The sequence below is a fragment of the Metarhizium brunneum genome, chromosome 6, assembly GCF_013426205.1.
Source record: "Metarhizium brunneum chromosome 6, complete sequence".
NCBI classification, from domain to species: Eukaryota; Fungi; Ascomycota; class Sordariomycetes; order Hypocreales; family Clavicipitaceae; genus Metarhizium; species Metarhizium brunneum.
In genome coordinates, this window is record NC_089427.1 from 3,543,589 (window position 1) to 3,558,420 (window position 14,832).

The window sequence follows — 14,832 nt, forward strand, 5'->3', positions numbered from 1 at the left end:
AAACACCGAGTCTTGTAGTCGAGTAGTCGACATGTCTGCGGATAAGCATCTTGCTAGACGAGCCTTTGATCGGGCCTGGTTGTCCCCAGTCATGGTTGGTTGTTATTCTTCATGTCAACTTGCATACTAGAGGCTTACATTGTAGTATCGCCTTGGATTCAGTTCACTATGGTATTGAATTGACGCGCAGCAGGCTATAAGCCAGCAGGAGACGGGCTAATTGGAAGGGGCCAAGAACCATGCCCGAGTAACATTAACGAGTCAGGCTCGTGCAAACCCGCGCTTCCGGACGACAGGGCCTTGTGGCATTCATCTGCCGAAATGTGGACGCTGACTCAGTATGCGTTGCACCATCTCCGGCAAAGTAACACCGCGGCCATGGGTAACGTGGTGGCATATACGATAGCAACTACAACACATACACACGCAGGCTATATACATGTGTGTATATATATATATATAGTTGTAGCAGGCAGGAAACAGTAAATTTTGCAGAATAACAAGAAAACCAAATACAACATTCAAGCACGAAACTTCCCCTTGTCCTCGCTGGCACTTTGACACATGATGCATCTCTCAACCAAACACTTGAGTGTTCTGCTCGGCGTCGTAGCAGCAACCTCTGCCGAAATCGCCTCACAGGATTTCCTCCATAACATCACCACCTACGCTCGCTATGCGGCCTTTGGATACTGCGACAACTTGACAGACGGCAGGGACATCAACTCCGGAACCAAAGTCTGTCCCAGCGACGGCGGAATCCCCGGCGGCTGCGGCGACCTTGCGGATTCCGTCGTCGTCATGGAATTCCCCAGCGCCGAAGGCGTCTCGGGCTTCGTCGCCGTCAACAAGAAAACGGAGAAAATTGTCGTCTCCTTCCGCGGAACAGGCAGCGCAAAGGACGTCGTCGCCGACCTGAAGACTTGCAAAACACGGGCTGGCCGGACACTCTTCCCATGGCTCAACGAACAGCGGGAAAAGTTTGGCAACGCTTTAAATAAAGGTTTCAGGAACGTCGTCGTCAATATCGTCGGGGCGGCCTGTTCACTGGCGGGCCAGTAAGTCGAATACTTGACAACTCCCAGCACACACAATTCAAGTCTGCTAACCACGTGTGCCGCAGACCTCCGGCCGGCGACCGCGATGATCTCCTCCCGCTCTGCCACAACTGCCTCGTGCACACGGGCTTTTTCGAAGGCTTCATGGGCATCAAGGACAAGATGTTGACGACGGTCCGGCAGCAAAAGAAGGACTACTCCAACTTCGAAGTCGTCGTTACCGGGTACTCGCTCGGCGCGGCCGTGGCCACCTTGGCAGCGACATATCTCCGCAAGGCTTCGTTTGAATTGGACTTGTATACGTTTGGGTCTCCCCGCGTGGGCGACGCCACGTTTGCCGAGTTCGTCACCAACCAGGGCCGCGGGAAGAACTTTCGCATCACCAATGCCGACGACCCCGTGACGAATGTGCCTTGGAATGATCCGGGCTTTGCCCACGTTTCGCCAGAGTATTGGTTCCCCGGCGGCATTGCCACCAAGGAGATGCAGGTCTGCGATGGGGTGAACAATGTCGCGTGCAGTGGGCAGTTTGAGTTCAAGCTTGGAAACGTCGTGAAGGGTAAGGACGGGATGAGGCCCCATTTGTGGCAGAACTATGCGGTTGGGTTTCCTTTTACGGGGGCTACGGCCTGCCCGGGCCGAGGGGGGCGAGAACTTGAAGATGCTCCGTTTACACCGGAGGAGATTGCTGAGATGAAGAGACTTGCGGAGCAGAGTGACTAGAAGACGGGGTCTGGTGTATAAGGGACAAGACTTGTATTGGTGCAGGGGCGAATGTAGCTGGCTTTACGAAATAAATGACATGCTGAATGTTCTGGTAGTAGTTTATTTGACGTAGACTGTTTGGCTCTCGGGAACTGCTATTCATGTGCTAGAATTAGTCTATATTGCTCGTGTATTTGTCAAGTTCACGTGGACGCTTGAAAGAGTATAATATGCAGTAAAGATTGCATATAGCCTTTAAGATATAATAAAGGAGATATGAGAAAAAGTAAAAAGTTTAGAATAAAGTATATTCTTCCATAGTCGAGTTCTCCTCGAGCTCTAGATCTTTTCCTTGCTTCCCTTTCCTCTCTAGCATCTAGATCTTGGTGAAAGTCGCCTAGCTAAGCAGTCAATACACTTGCTTGGACCGTGGCAGAGGACCATGCGGTCGTCATTTTCCGTTTCCCCGCCATAATTACCGTTTTGTTTAAGCTGTCCGATAGTGGTAGGGAGAATAATATAAAGGCCACCTAGTCTAATCGATCAGTAACTTGTCTATGCTGTGGCGGTACGGGCACGGGCGGGGGTTAAACAGGACTTTGATGAAACGATTATTCACACTGAGTAAAAGAAAATCCTGATAGTAAACTCTAACTAAAGGTGGTTCTATAATAAAATTACTGTATAGAAGCATTGTTTGGGACAGCTTAAACAAGAGACTATTTGTTTTTTTGCACAGGAAGTGGGATCAATAATACGTAACATTGAATACTTGACCACTCGACAGAATCCGAAAGGCGCATCCCCTTACTACCTAGGTATTTAGTACATTTACACTTTTCTTATATATATTTAAGTATTTATATAAATAGTTTGTTATAATATATATTTACTTACTATAAAATGTATTATAATATAAAGCCTAATAGCCAAGTACCTAGCAAGGCGTAAGCGCACCTAGTACAGAAAGCGATCTCGTCGAGCAATTCATTGACATCATGGGGCCTAGGCCTTTCCAGTCTGGTCAATACTTCAGTGAATAGACCTTAGCGCTGTTACCACGTGCATGTTCACAATCGCTTGGAAAACTTTCTCTTTTAGGCCGGAAGACTGTTTGCACTGGCCCTGCAACGTCAACTGGTAATAAGAAAGGCCCATGTCCTCTGCCAACTCATTTCCTCGTTTACTTTCTGTCCGGCCAACACACTTGCTTCCTGGCCGTTGACATCAGCTCGTCATGGACCAATTCGATACAAGTCCCTTATCGAACCTTCTACATACCGAGGAAAGTCTCTTGTCATATCGTCCGGGCGGCTACCATCCTGTTTGTTTGGGCGACACGTTCAAAAAGAATCGTTACAGAGTTGCCCATAAACTAGGACGGGGAGGGTTTTCCATCGTCTGCTTTGCTAGAGACACTCTGTAAGCTTGGTTCAAGAGACTCTGTTTTTGCAGTGGTACTAACTTCCCAACATGCAGCCTTGAGGCATGGGTGGCTCTGAAGATCGAGATGGCTGATACAGCTATTCCATCGCCCGAGGTCATGGTACTCATTCCCTGATGTTTACAATGACGCCAACTTGCATCAAGCATCCAAACTACAATCCAGGTTTTGTGAACTGGTGAATGATGCAGAGCAGTCTATCCAAGCCGCCTACCCTAGTGTCTGTCCTGACATTGACCGGATGAGTTGTCTGCTTGCGTCATGGACGCTTCATCCTGGAGCTGCTGTTGGCCCATAGCGTGAAATACTCGACGCGCTGGTACTCGGTGGACTTTGAACTGGTTAGAACGCTCAACTAGACTTGCCCTTCTCCAGGTGTGTCGTGGTTCCCAACTTCACCAACGGCGGGTCCATAACGATACAACACACAAGTATCGTTTATTTCAAACCAAACAAAGAAATACATTCAAGACCTCACGCTACTTGATTATTTATGATGAGATAGCTAGAAATGAAGTTTTTTTCTATTTCCCTACCCAATGTTTTGTCTTGGGTTACCCCTTGCAACTGTAAATACATTGTAACCTTGACTGAGACGGTCAAGGAACAGCATCAGCTCCCGTTAGCTTGCGGCACGGGCGTTTATCTGTTGACGCCAAGTGAGTCTGATTGGTGCATGTTCCGATAAACTTTTTGATTCCGAATCATTACCGAAAAGTGCACTACCCGACAGGCGGCTTCGTTTGTCGGACAAGACACATGCGTCCGACACCCGTGGCGAGACATTCGTCGACATGACCAAAGACTGCATGCGCGGTTCAGGGCCGTCCGGCGATATTATTGCGTCAAGTCGCACTTGTCCTCAGCAATAACCCAACATCATCAACCTATAGGCAAGACGAAATTATATGCTACAAAAAAAAATGGCATCTCCAGACCAACTCCAAAATGTCCGTCCCATGTTTGAGCTCCGCAACCGCAGCTACATTGTCACGGGAGGCGCCCAAGGCATCGGCTTCGCCTGCACCCGCGCCATTTGCGAAATGGGCGGCAACGTGGCCGTCTTCGACATTCAGCCAGAACCAGTCGCCGAGTTCTCGACGCTGAGCCAACGATTCGGCGTCAAGACGACATATATCCAAATGGACGTCACCAACGAGGACAGCATCAAAACAGCATTCGACAAGGCCCTCGACAGTCTGGGAACGATTGACGGATGCGTCCCCGCCGCCGGAATTGCCATTGATAAACCGTTCCTAGACCAAACCTGGGACGAGTTTACCAGAATCCAAGACATTAATGTACGTCTGGTACTACGACTCTTCTCAAGTACTCTACTGACTCTGACGGACCTAGGTGAGAGGCAGCTTCTTCGTCGCCCAACTGACCGCCCGGCAAATCGTCAAGCAAGGCACAGAGGGCGCCATGGTCCTGATTGCTTCGCAGTCGGCGCACATTGCCCTGCCGGGCTACCGCATGGCCGCGTACAATGCGTCCAAGGGCGCCGTTCTGATGCTTTCCAAGGCGCTGGCCGTGGAGCTCGCCCCCCACGGCATCAGGGTCAACACCATCAGCCCGGGCTTCGTCGACTCGGACATGACGCGGACGGTGAGGGAGGGCAAGCGCAGCGCGAGGGAGGGCGAGCAGATGTGGCTGGCGCCCCCGAACCAGAGGCTCAGCACGCAGAATGATTTGACGGGGGCGGTGGTGTATCTCTTGAGCGATGCGGCGAGGCATACGACGGCGGCGGATATTCAGATTACGGGGGGACTGCATGCGGGTACTATTGACGGGTTGATTAGCTATGAGAAGTAGCTGTTGGGCCGACTTTGACCGGAGACTTGGGAGATGTAGCTTCGTTTTGTAGCTTAATTATGACCAAGTACCGCGTGGAACTTGAAGAAGAGACGATAGACAAGTCGAGACGGAGATTTGACCATTCCATTGACATTAGTACACATGTGACGAGGTCAGCTTCTCAATCTATTGCCTGGTTGTGGTAGATACGAGTTTGCCAGGCTCAGGGGCAGTAGCAACGTTTTTCTACGGTTCCCAGACAAGGTGCAAGAGCGATAACATATATGCTGCAACTAAATCACGACGTATCATTGATTCTGGTTGTATATACTCGCGCAGCACTCGAGGCTAAACTTTACCCCAGTGCTGCGCCTCTTGCCATTCCTCCATCAAACCCCTATAATCGCGCGGCTTATACGGCGCAACCAGCTCCATCAGCCGCGACTGCTTCCGATGAACCTTCAACCCCAAATCGTTCAGCAACAAATCAACATAGGGCACCGAATCAAACGCAAAATCCGGCAGCTCGGCCCCGTAGCCATACGGATACCGCCACTTGCCAAACTCCGTGTGCAGCAACACCTCCTGCATCACATCAGCCTGGCCCCCCGGCCCGCGGCGCAGCTTGCCGTCGAAAAAGGCCGAGATCCAAAGCGCCTGCACGCTAGCAAACATGGTCGTGCTAACCGTCGACACCATGCCCGCATACGCGATATTACAGCTCGACACGTGGTCCAGCGGCACGATGAAGCGGTAGTTTCGCAACGGCTCCACGCTTTTCGGCGCGCCGCGCAGCGCAGGCTGCTCCCTTAAAAGAGGGAACGAGGACAGAATACAGTCGTCCGCCTGGCTGACCAGCGCCCCCTTCTTCTCCTCGGGCATATCGGCAAGGGACGCCTGCGGATGAAAGTTGACAAACTCAATGCCGGATTTCTTGTCCCAGCCCGTAGCGCACACGACCACGTCCACGTCTGGCAAGACGTCCCCGTCAGAGAGGTACACCTTCTTCCCTCCCACCCTGGAAACACTCGCAACGTGGACTCTGATCTTGCCCTGCTTGACAAGATGGAAGAAATTGCTGGGGTAGTTGTGTATGCCGACGCCGCTTCCCGTCCAGAACACGCTCTCCCACGGCTTGAGCTTCCCCAGCTCCGGATGGCCATTATACCCATTCGCCCGGATGACATCGGCGCTCAGGAGCCGCCAGAAGGACCGGGTGAGGAACCGGCCCACGGCTGTGCCGTGCAGGAACCGCCGTGCGAGGGAGTACCCGTCCTCGCCGCCCCAGGGACACGGGCTGAACCACGTCAGCAGCCGGGTGTTGAGGAGCTCCTCCGTCGCCCTCTTGAAGGGCGTGACGTGTGCTGGGCAGAGCCACACGGGGCCTTGGCCCGTCGGGCGAATCACCAGGTCGACTTGTGCGTTGCCGCCGTCCGTGGCGAAGGCGTATGCGCAGTCGAGGGCGGATTTACCGCCGCCGATGACGACGGCCCTCTTGGCAGTCTTGACCGTGTCGCGCTGTTCGCAAAAGTCCTTGGCGTGGAAAAACGTCGACTCGAGGGTATCTTGGCCCGGGTAGTGCGGAATATTAGGCTGCGAAGTGAGTCCCGATGCGACAATGACCCTTTTCGCATGCAGGATTTCTGGTAAACGCCCCGGGTCGGCGTTCTTGGACGGCGACGTGTGGACGATCCAGGAGTTTTGGGCCGTGGCCTCGAGGGCATCGACGCGCGTGTTGAAGCGTGTCCTCTCGAGCACGCCGAACTTGGTAGCAAAGTCGGTGAGGTATTTGTGCAGCACGCCGGCGGGAATATGCTGTCCGGGCTTGACGCCGTACACGTCCTGCGTCATTGGGAAATCCGGGTACTCGTAGGAGCCGTAGAGGTTGTTGGACTTGAGGCCGGGGTAGAGCCTGTCTCTGGACCATGTTCCTCCGCAGGTGGAATCCGCTTCGAGGATGGCAATCTTTTCATGGGGGTGCAGCTCGATATATGTCCTTGCCGCGGCGAGACCGTACCACCCTGTTGGGAGTCAGCGGATTGTGTCTCTGATGCTGCTTTAGACGTACCTGCTCCTATCACAATGACGTCGTACTCTTGCCGTGCGGACATGACGTAGACTTGTATTGACGAGTAGCTATGAAATACTTGACAGTTGGCTTACACGTATTGCTCACATCCGTATCCATGGTGCTTTGGCCTGGTGAGCTGGCACTTTTTGTACCTGCTCGCCTCCGTCATGGCTTGTCGGGTACGGCCCGTCATGGCGGTTACATGGTCGCGATGGTGTCTCGCCCGACGGGGGTCCGTGTGGCCATACCCGACGGATCGTCATGGCCAGAGGAGATACTGAGGCTCTAGCCGAAAGGGGTCGACCGTCGATAGGAGGAGTTCGGAGGAGCCCGATAGGTCGACTGATAGGGACATGATCGACTTACTGGCTCAACGGCGACAGCTTGGAAAGAGGGCAAGTGGCTTGCGGGGTAATGCAGGGCGCAGAGTATTTGGAATAGATAAAGTACTGCCAGGCGGCTAACACACTCGACCATCTTGTCGGCACAGTGGTGGGAATGGTGGCCAGACAGCCAGTACAAACTCGGTAAAGGATCATATACACGTTCAAGGCGCTACATGTTGATGATGTACTGAGCACTCCCATCACGGTCTTGAAGATACTGTACAGGTAGAAACGTGAATAATCCCACACTAAATCGAAACCTCCCGTACCTCCCCTCCAAATAATCCATTCGACTCTACAGAATTCTTATCCCGCATCTTATTCGCCGTTTCCACCCCAAGCACAGGCACCTTGTACTCAAACCTCTTGCCGGCAGCCGGCCCCCTCCCATCCGGGAGCGCATACGGAAACGGCAAATACTCCGGCATCAAACCTAGTTGCCTCAGCGCCGTGCCCTGGTCCCAAGAAACATGCTCGTGGTAGAGCCTGTCGCCGCGGATATTCACAACGGCCGTAAAGGGGATCTCGAGCTCCCGCCCGGTTGGCGGAACGCCCGGAAGCCTAAAGCATGTAAGCAGTCAGAACACACCCGCGCGGGAGGAAGCACTACTTACAGCCAGTCGACTTGTTGGTCGTGCGTCGTCTTGAATATAAACTCGTCAATGACGCGGTCTAGTCCTACCGTGCGACTCGTAAGCTCCAGGTGTGTGTTGGCAGAGTTGCAAAAGATGAAGTTGTTGCGGTAAAACTCTGTGAGGCGCTCGCGTCCAATGCCGCCCGTCAACTAGAAATGCGTGAGTACGCGCCGGATTCGTCTTGCAGACTAGTTGGAATTCAGGATTCACTCACGGTAGGAACGTGGTTCACATATGGCTCGGCAACCATGGTACTCATCGTATGTTCTACCGACCGGTCCGCAAACTCATAATACGTGTGCTCGTCCCATATTTTTTCAAGGTCAAAGTAGGGCCCGTTCATGAGGGGCTTGAGAAACGTGAGATTTCGCGTGTGCGAGAGCGACTCGGCGTTGTAGCGGAAGTTGGGATGGGAGGGCACGGCAAAGCCTGGTTTGGCGGTAGGATAGAAATACACAGTCAAACAAGGCGACCTAGAATTGTCACCGGGACCCGCGAGGTGTTGCAGAACCGGAATAGATGCCGACGCCGGATCATCGTCGCCGGCGCGGCTGTATACAACTGCGCCGACAATTTGCTCGAATTGAGCGAGTGTAGGGGCCACGACTTTCCATGCCTCTGGCTGATATGCTGCAGTATGTTAGAACTTAGGAGCTGACGGAAAGAAAAGAACATTGGGGGTAGGGTCGTCTTGCCCACGAGTCCAACCGGGCGTGAATTGCACTTGTCGCACGTGGCAATCGCTTCGAGGGCCATGGTGATGGCTTGGCCGCCTCGACGCCGCAACGCTGATTCCTGCACCTCGGCGACGACATATCCCTCCTCTGCCCATTTCAAAATAGGCGACGGGACGCCATTGGTAATTGTTAAATGGCCGACGTAGTCTGGGGTGACGAGAATAAGGCCAGGTCCCTCACCACGCCGGGACAAGGGTTTAAGAAGGTGAATGCCCTCGTCCAACGCGGTCAAATCCGGTGACGGTAGCGGAGGTGGCGGTTTGGAAATGTCGCGATACATGATGAGTACGGAGAGTTGAGAGGGAAGCCAATAATTGCACAGACTGGCATCACAATGTTTCCTATGCCTTGAGGAGTGAGATAAACTGGTCTATATTTGTTGAATGTCTCAAAGAGTCGGATGAAATTGAATTGTTTGCATCGACTTGGTTAAAGTGTGCTGCGAAGAGGTGCGTCATCCGACGCAGTCATGTCTGGTTCAACATCCGAACTGATAAGCACCAGACGGCTTCAGCCGCACTGTAGTAATTCCACGGCGGATACCGTCTTGTCGTGATGCCGGCAATGCTAAAAATGACTAAAACCAGATCGCCATTTCAGATACAACATTGAAGGTGCTCAGGCCTGTGCCACGCACAAACACAAACCCGCCGCCTCGAAAGAGAGTTTGAGAAGTGTCAATGCTGATATTATTTCTGCTATTTAGGATGCTCGTTTAATCAGCCACATCTTGTCCTCCCAACTAGTCAAAGCATCAGTGGTAGGCCACTATGAAACCTTATTGTATAATGCTATACATATGTAGTTTTATACAGTAAAGGTATAATGCTAGGTAGGTATAATAAATAATATTAAAAGCCATTATATATATATAAAATACATATATTATATACTATATATTATTAATTTGTAATTTATAATTTTAAATTTATGCTTTAAACTAACTCCCGATTTACAAGTTCGATTAATAGCGACTCGACTCTCGAGTTTAAAATTATACTACGTAGAAAAGCGCTGGGATACAAGGCCATCGCCGACGCGTTTGACGCGTGACAGGGTTTAATAAAAGTTGGCCAAGGTGGTGGTCGGCTGACCTGCAGCCAACGGTCAAACCCCTATCAACACGGCGTCAACATCTTTTTGGGAACACAACACTGTCCCTTTGACAGAAAGCCCAGCCAATGCAAACCAGACTCGTCTATGCTCTCGTAAGAGGATATTACCGTCTGCGAGCTTCTTCCTTGAACAAGTACCTGCCTACTGCACGACTGGCTCGGGCGGTTGACTGGGCTTCCTCCAAGAAGCTACGACATCGAAGATCAAGTAACCTCTGCCGACGACAGAAATGGTGTCACGACAGTAACGCCTGGTCCACCCACAAACGAAGACCGAAGGGAAAAGGGGCCAGACGCCGCCGACGTGGTAGACCCGTCAAGCAAACGAGATTCAAGATACTTTGACGTGGTCCGAGATGAAATCCGAGATGGGTGAGGACCAGGAGATCGTGCTGGTTCCCTCGGGGACGGTGTTGGTTGAGCACACGCCTTCTGGTAAGCCGTTTGCACCATGGAGACCAGGAGACGACAACGGCGAGCCAGACAAGCAAGGAACGGAGGGCGATACAACAAAGTTCACGGCACGCTGCTTGTCAGATATTCTGCGCCTGGTATCGCCATTGCTCAACACGTCACTCGATCGTCGTTGGGTGGGTTGGAAAGAATCAGGCCCCGACAACCAAGGGATCCGCCACGTAGAGCTGAAAGGGTTTGATTCGGTAGCACTGCACCATGTGCTAAACATATTGCACCATCAAGCTGACCTCAATCCGGAACGTCTCACGGTGGAAGGGCTGGCGAAGATGGCAGTGATTGTACACCACCTGGGATGCCATCAGGCGTTTGTGCCGGTGAGCAAGGTTTGGGCGGCGGACTACCAAGGGCTTCCGAAATCGGGATTCAGCAGAGACGTGGTTTTGTGGCTGCTTGTGTCGACGGTATTTGCGATGAGGCCCATCTTCGACTCGGCGGCCACGATGGTGATCAAGGAGGGAACTGGCCCGCTAGATACGCTTGGTCTGCCAATTGAGGAAAGGGTAGTTGGTGAGTGGTCCGAGGCGATTGTCTTTTCTATGCTCTTTATATTTTGCCTCAAAATGCTAGGTGCCAAGACTAACAGCTGGGTCGCTCGGCGTTGGTAGACAAGCATCGACTGGATAGGATCGAATTGCTGGTACAAAGCTTGTTTGCCGTGGTAGACAAGCTTTTCCATGGCAGTGGATGCACGACTGATTGCGACTCGTTCCATCTCGGAGCGTTGCTGATACGAATGACGCAATGCAAATTATATCGGCGGCCGAGTGCGCCGTACGATGGGATCAGCATCTATAGGATATGCAAGATGGTGGAGGGGTACGGTGCAGCGACGGGGAGATTTGTAATTATTGAGGCATGCCATGGACATTGGGAAGTTAAGAAGGCATGTAAAGTGCGCAGTGAGGTTCAGAGGATATTGGAGACAGCCAAGATAGAATTTAGTTTGGGCATCGAGCTGGGGCGAGGTGGTTGTAAGGGATGAACGACTCAATGTATACATGCATGTACATTGATGTCTAAAAGCAGCCAAGTCTTTCATATATGATCTCTGGTCTAGTCCACTGTCCTCGCCCGTGTCGTCGTCGTCCGTTGATTCGGCAACAAGTGCCGAAGTTGCGCGAGGCCACGGATGCCGCCCAACGCGCTGGGGGAAACGGCGCCTCCCAGGATATAAAAACTAAACATGTAAATCACTATTACATCATTGCTGTCTTCCAGCAGCATTTGAACTGTAACCTTGCCTTGAATGACCGACTTTGTCATAAAAGAACATGCTCGAATTGCGAAGCAACCATACCCCCTTGTACTCCGTTGACAGTCTTGAGTAACATTATGTTGAGAATTCCACATGAACACCACGAATACCTGTATTACCCTGACGTGCAACCGCTGCGCATCTTTGGCAAATGGCGTAGTATAATGACGGAAACTTTGGTCCACCGTACCAATGCAGCTTAGGATACCCAAGATGGCGGCTGCGATAACCCAGGCGAATAAACTGACTGACGAGAGTTTCCAAGAGCATTAATCCAAGTTTAGGATGCCTTGGATGCTTGCCCCATCCCTCGGTTTAAGATACAACCTCACGTTGGCCGGGCCCGTCACAAGATTGGGCGCAAGACCACATCCCGATATCGGGTTGGTGTCAAGATGTTCTACCGCGCAAACCGAAAATGTGCACATAATTCGCATCAGCACAGTGTACACTTCGCGAAGCGCAAACAAAATCGCCCGACACATTCGATACCCTAACCCGAAGCTGAAAATCGGCAGGTCGGGATTCTCAAGCCACCGCTCCGGGCGAAAGACTTCGGGATCACGATAAACCAGGGGATCTGCACGTATCAGCTCTTCCAAACTTGCAAGTCCAACGCGGGATCATACCCATATTACAACCCCACGCGTTGTGAATAATCATGACGTGGGGTGGCACGAGTTTTCCATTATACGTAAATTCCTGAATACTAGCCCGGGGGAGGGAGACGCGGGCAGGAGAATACAGACTGCAACAGTAGTGTTAGTCGTGGTGCTCAGTTCTGCGGAACCTACAATTTCCATACCGAAGCGTCTCCTTGACAAGCGCAGAGATGTAGGCAACTTCTTCTTCATCCCTCATAGCGGCGTCAACGCCTCGCTGTCCGTTGGGTAAACCCGGCGAATAGCATTATAAGCCCTCTCTTGTAGCTCCGGCCGAGCCGCAAGCAGCATCATACACCATCGTACTGTATTTGTGGCCGTCGCAAGGCCCGACGACACCAAAGTGACCAGAATCATCGACACTTGACTCGAACTAAGCGGGTTTGTGCTAAAATAATTCTTCGTGTACAGACAAGGGCTGTACGTGCCGTTTTCGATTTTACCATCCACCTCGTCCTTGAATCCAAGCACGTATGCGTCTCGGCGGTCTCTCAACCGCGCGGCCTTTCAGGCCAACGGCGTAAATGGAAACAGGCGCAGCAGAGGCAAATAGTCGAGGTAATTTCCCGAAGGGCTCCGCAGGCCCAAGAGCTGGTCTTCCACGTTGATGATTTCCGTCGTGAGAGGGTCCTCAAGGAACATTCGCCGGCCGTAGCATATCGTCATCATAAGACTGAGGCCCAGTCGTGAGACGGGCATGTACATGTCCACTGGTGTTTGGCCGTCGCCGCAGCTATTCATCAGGTCCCGCAGCAGGTGGCGCGTCTCGAGGTCTATGTCCGCTAGGTGTGTTCTGACGGCTGGCTTGCTTCCCTCGGAAGCTATCTCTTTGCGAGTACGCTTGAGACTGGTGTTGAATTTCGAGGCGCCGATGGTTGTCCCGAGATTTTTCGACACAATCTAAGGGGGTTAGCTATCCATGCATAAAACGTGACAGGTGGCGTGGATGACGGACAGTGTGGAACCTGTAAAAGGAAGGCCGTGACGCCACGACTTGGGAGTTGCGGTGTAGAATCTGCTTCGCGGCCTCGACTGAGTTGATAACCAGGGCTGGCGTGTAGCCGAGATGGATTCTGAATACGTCGCCATACTGTGCCGCCCACTGGAGGTAGACCTTTTCCGTAGGTTAGCAATATATTGACAAAAGGTTACCGACGAGGGGCCAGCCTGGAGGACCTGGGAAGTGATTCAGGGGGCATGTGCGCGTTGGAGATGCGAGAATCAAGGTTAGAGGTAGTAGGACGACGGAGCTCAACAATATGAAGCATAGGGCTCGTCCGAAGGGGATAAACGCCGATATTTGAGTCTTAACTTCGGATAGAAAGGCAGAGACCAGAGGCATATTGTCGCGGAGGAGATTATGGGCAGCCTATATTAGATATGGCGATATACGAAGAGTCTGACTAGAGGAGAAATGCGGCTGCATTATATTGTTGAATCAAAGTCACTGAACCTTCAGTCTGATGTATACAACTGTGTTTCGCTTTGTTCTGTGTCTTCTGGACATTCATCGAGACCCGGTCACTTTATATCGATATAGCTCGGTGGTTCGGAGCAAGGCGGAATGGGTGACTACCGCTCATCTCTATTTAAATAGCATTCACAAACATGATCTGTGTAGTAATGTAGCCATCTTTCTTCCACGTAAACACAAGGTACTTTCGTTGTAAGCGGTTTGGACACTGCCACGTATTGTGTGGGGGTCGAATATATGTGACGTGTTGCAACCAGTCTCTAACCGACCGTCGCTCATACCTCAACGGTCTTCTGCATCTGTAGCGCCCGGAAAGCTTGTTCAATGCCATACAAAGCGAGTGTCCTTTCTCGTCGAGTCGCATACTGCCGTGCCATCCTCTTGCCGCAACTATGCGCTGTCTTTGGGACGGCATCGTCGGAATGAAACGTGGTCAGGGTATGAGCTAGCCCGCGGAAGCTGTCCATGCATACCGTCGACAGGTATGCGAGAAAGAGCAACCTGGTACTTTCCGAATGGCACCTTTGCCAGACACAGGCATCAACGACAAGTCCGGTTGCATCCGTGGCATGTCCGTATGTCGTGCACAGCAAAGACCAAGACGTTTGCCGACTGAATCCGCGCGCCTTGATCTCTATCACTGCACACGTTTTCGTAATCGTCGCGCTTTGCAGGCCCAAGGCCTTAGAATTGGCCGGTGTATCGAGTAAACACCACCATGTCGCCATACTCTCCTAGAGGACGCCTCCCAGACATTCGAATACGATTGATGGTACATTGTAGAGTGTTGAACTTTCTGAAAAGTTCTTTCGTATGCCGACGACATCCGGAAGGTTGGTAGTGCTATGGTGATCTTAATTCTTCACTATTGCGGTAGATGGTCTCTCGTGCCAACGTGTTACACGGAAAAAGCCCAACAGATCGTGAGGCCCAACAAAGGGGCCTCGCCGATACAGGACTTGTTAGTTACACAGCTAGAACACGTGCCCGGGTAAGGACCATAGGCCCGGGCGTTC

At 51.9% G+C, this 14,832-nt stretch overlaps 7 protein-coding genes across 7 annotated transcripts; 3 read left to right on the forward strand and 4 right to left on the reverse strand.

Moving 5' to 3' along the window:
* Positions 1–567: 567 nt before the first annotated feature.
* Positions 568–1,781, forward strand: faeA_0 (Feruloyl esterase A; the record flags this gene model as incomplete). Its single annotated transcript, XM_014685913.1, has 2 exons — positions 568–1,058; positions 1,124–1,781. The coding sequence occupies 2 exons, from the start codon at positions 568–570 to the stop codon at positions 1,779–1,781; spliced, it is 1,149 nt and encodes a 382-aa protein (XP_014541399.1).
* Positions 1,782–4,130: 2,349 nt separating this feature from the next.
* Positions 4,131–5,022, forward strand: SOU1 (Sorbose reductase SOU1; the record flags this gene model as incomplete). Its single annotated transcript, XM_014685914.1, has 2 exons — positions 4,131–4,508; positions 4,564–5,022. The coding sequence occupies 2 exons, from the start codon at positions 4,131–4,133 to the stop codon at positions 5,020–5,022; spliced, it is 837 nt and encodes a 278-aa protein (XP_014541400.1).
* A 330-nt stretch (positions 5,023–5,352) lies between these two features.
* On the reverse strand, positions 5,353–7,115 carry DEP4_2 (FAD-dependent monooxygenase DEP4; the record flags this gene model as incomplete). The annotated part of the gene is made up of 2 exons (XM_014685915.1): positions 5,353–7,025; positions 7,073–7,115. 2 exons carry the CDS (start codon positions 7,113–7,115, stop codon positions 5,353–5,355), a joined length of 1,716 nt encoding a protein of 571 aa, XP_014541401.1.
* A 515-nt stretch (positions 7,116–7,630) lies between these two features.
* G6M90_00g104060 (uncharacterized protein) lies at positions 7,631–9,113 on the reverse strand (the record flags this gene model as incomplete). The annotated part of the gene is made up of 5 exons (XM_014685916.2): positions 7,631–7,678; positions 7,731–8,022; positions 8,076–8,245; positions 8,311–8,718; positions 8,805–9,113. 5 exons carry the CDS (start codon positions 9,111–9,113, stop codon positions 7,631–7,633), a joined length of 1,227 nt encoding a protein of 408 aa, XP_014541402.2.
* Positions 9,114–10,304: 1,191 nt separating this feature from the next.
* On the forward strand, positions 10,305–11,030 carry G6M90_00g104070 (uncharacterized protein; the record flags this gene model as incomplete). The annotated part of the gene is made up of 1 exon (XM_014685917.2): positions 10,305–11,030. One exon carries the CDS (start codon positions 10,305–10,307, stop codon positions 11,028–11,030), a length of 726 nt encoding a protein of 241 aa, XP_014541403.2.
* A 919-nt stretch (positions 11,031–11,949) lies between these two features.
* Positions 11,950–12,541, reverse strand: phacB_1 (3-hydroxyphenylacetate 6-hydroxylase; the record flags this gene model as incomplete). The annotated part of the gene is made up of 3 exons (XM_066131634.1): positions 11,950–12,260; positions 12,310–12,428; positions 12,486–12,541. The coding sequence occupies 3 exons, from the start codon at positions 12,539–12,541 to the stop codon at positions 11,950–11,952; spliced, it is 486 nt and encodes a 161-aa protein (XP_065987643.1).
* A 308-nt stretch (positions 12,542–12,849) lies between these two features.
* Positions 12,850–13,684, reverse strand: phacB_2 (3-hydroxyphenylacetate 6-hydroxylase; the record flags this gene model as incomplete). The annotated part of the gene is made up of 3 exons (XM_066131635.1): positions 12,850–13,242; positions 13,298–13,456; positions 13,499–13,684. The coding sequence occupies 3 exons, from the start codon at positions 13,682–13,684 to the stop codon at positions 12,850–12,852; spliced, it is 738 nt and encodes a 245-aa protein (XP_065987766.1).
* Between the last annotated feature and the right edge of the window lie 1,148 nt (positions 13,685–14,832).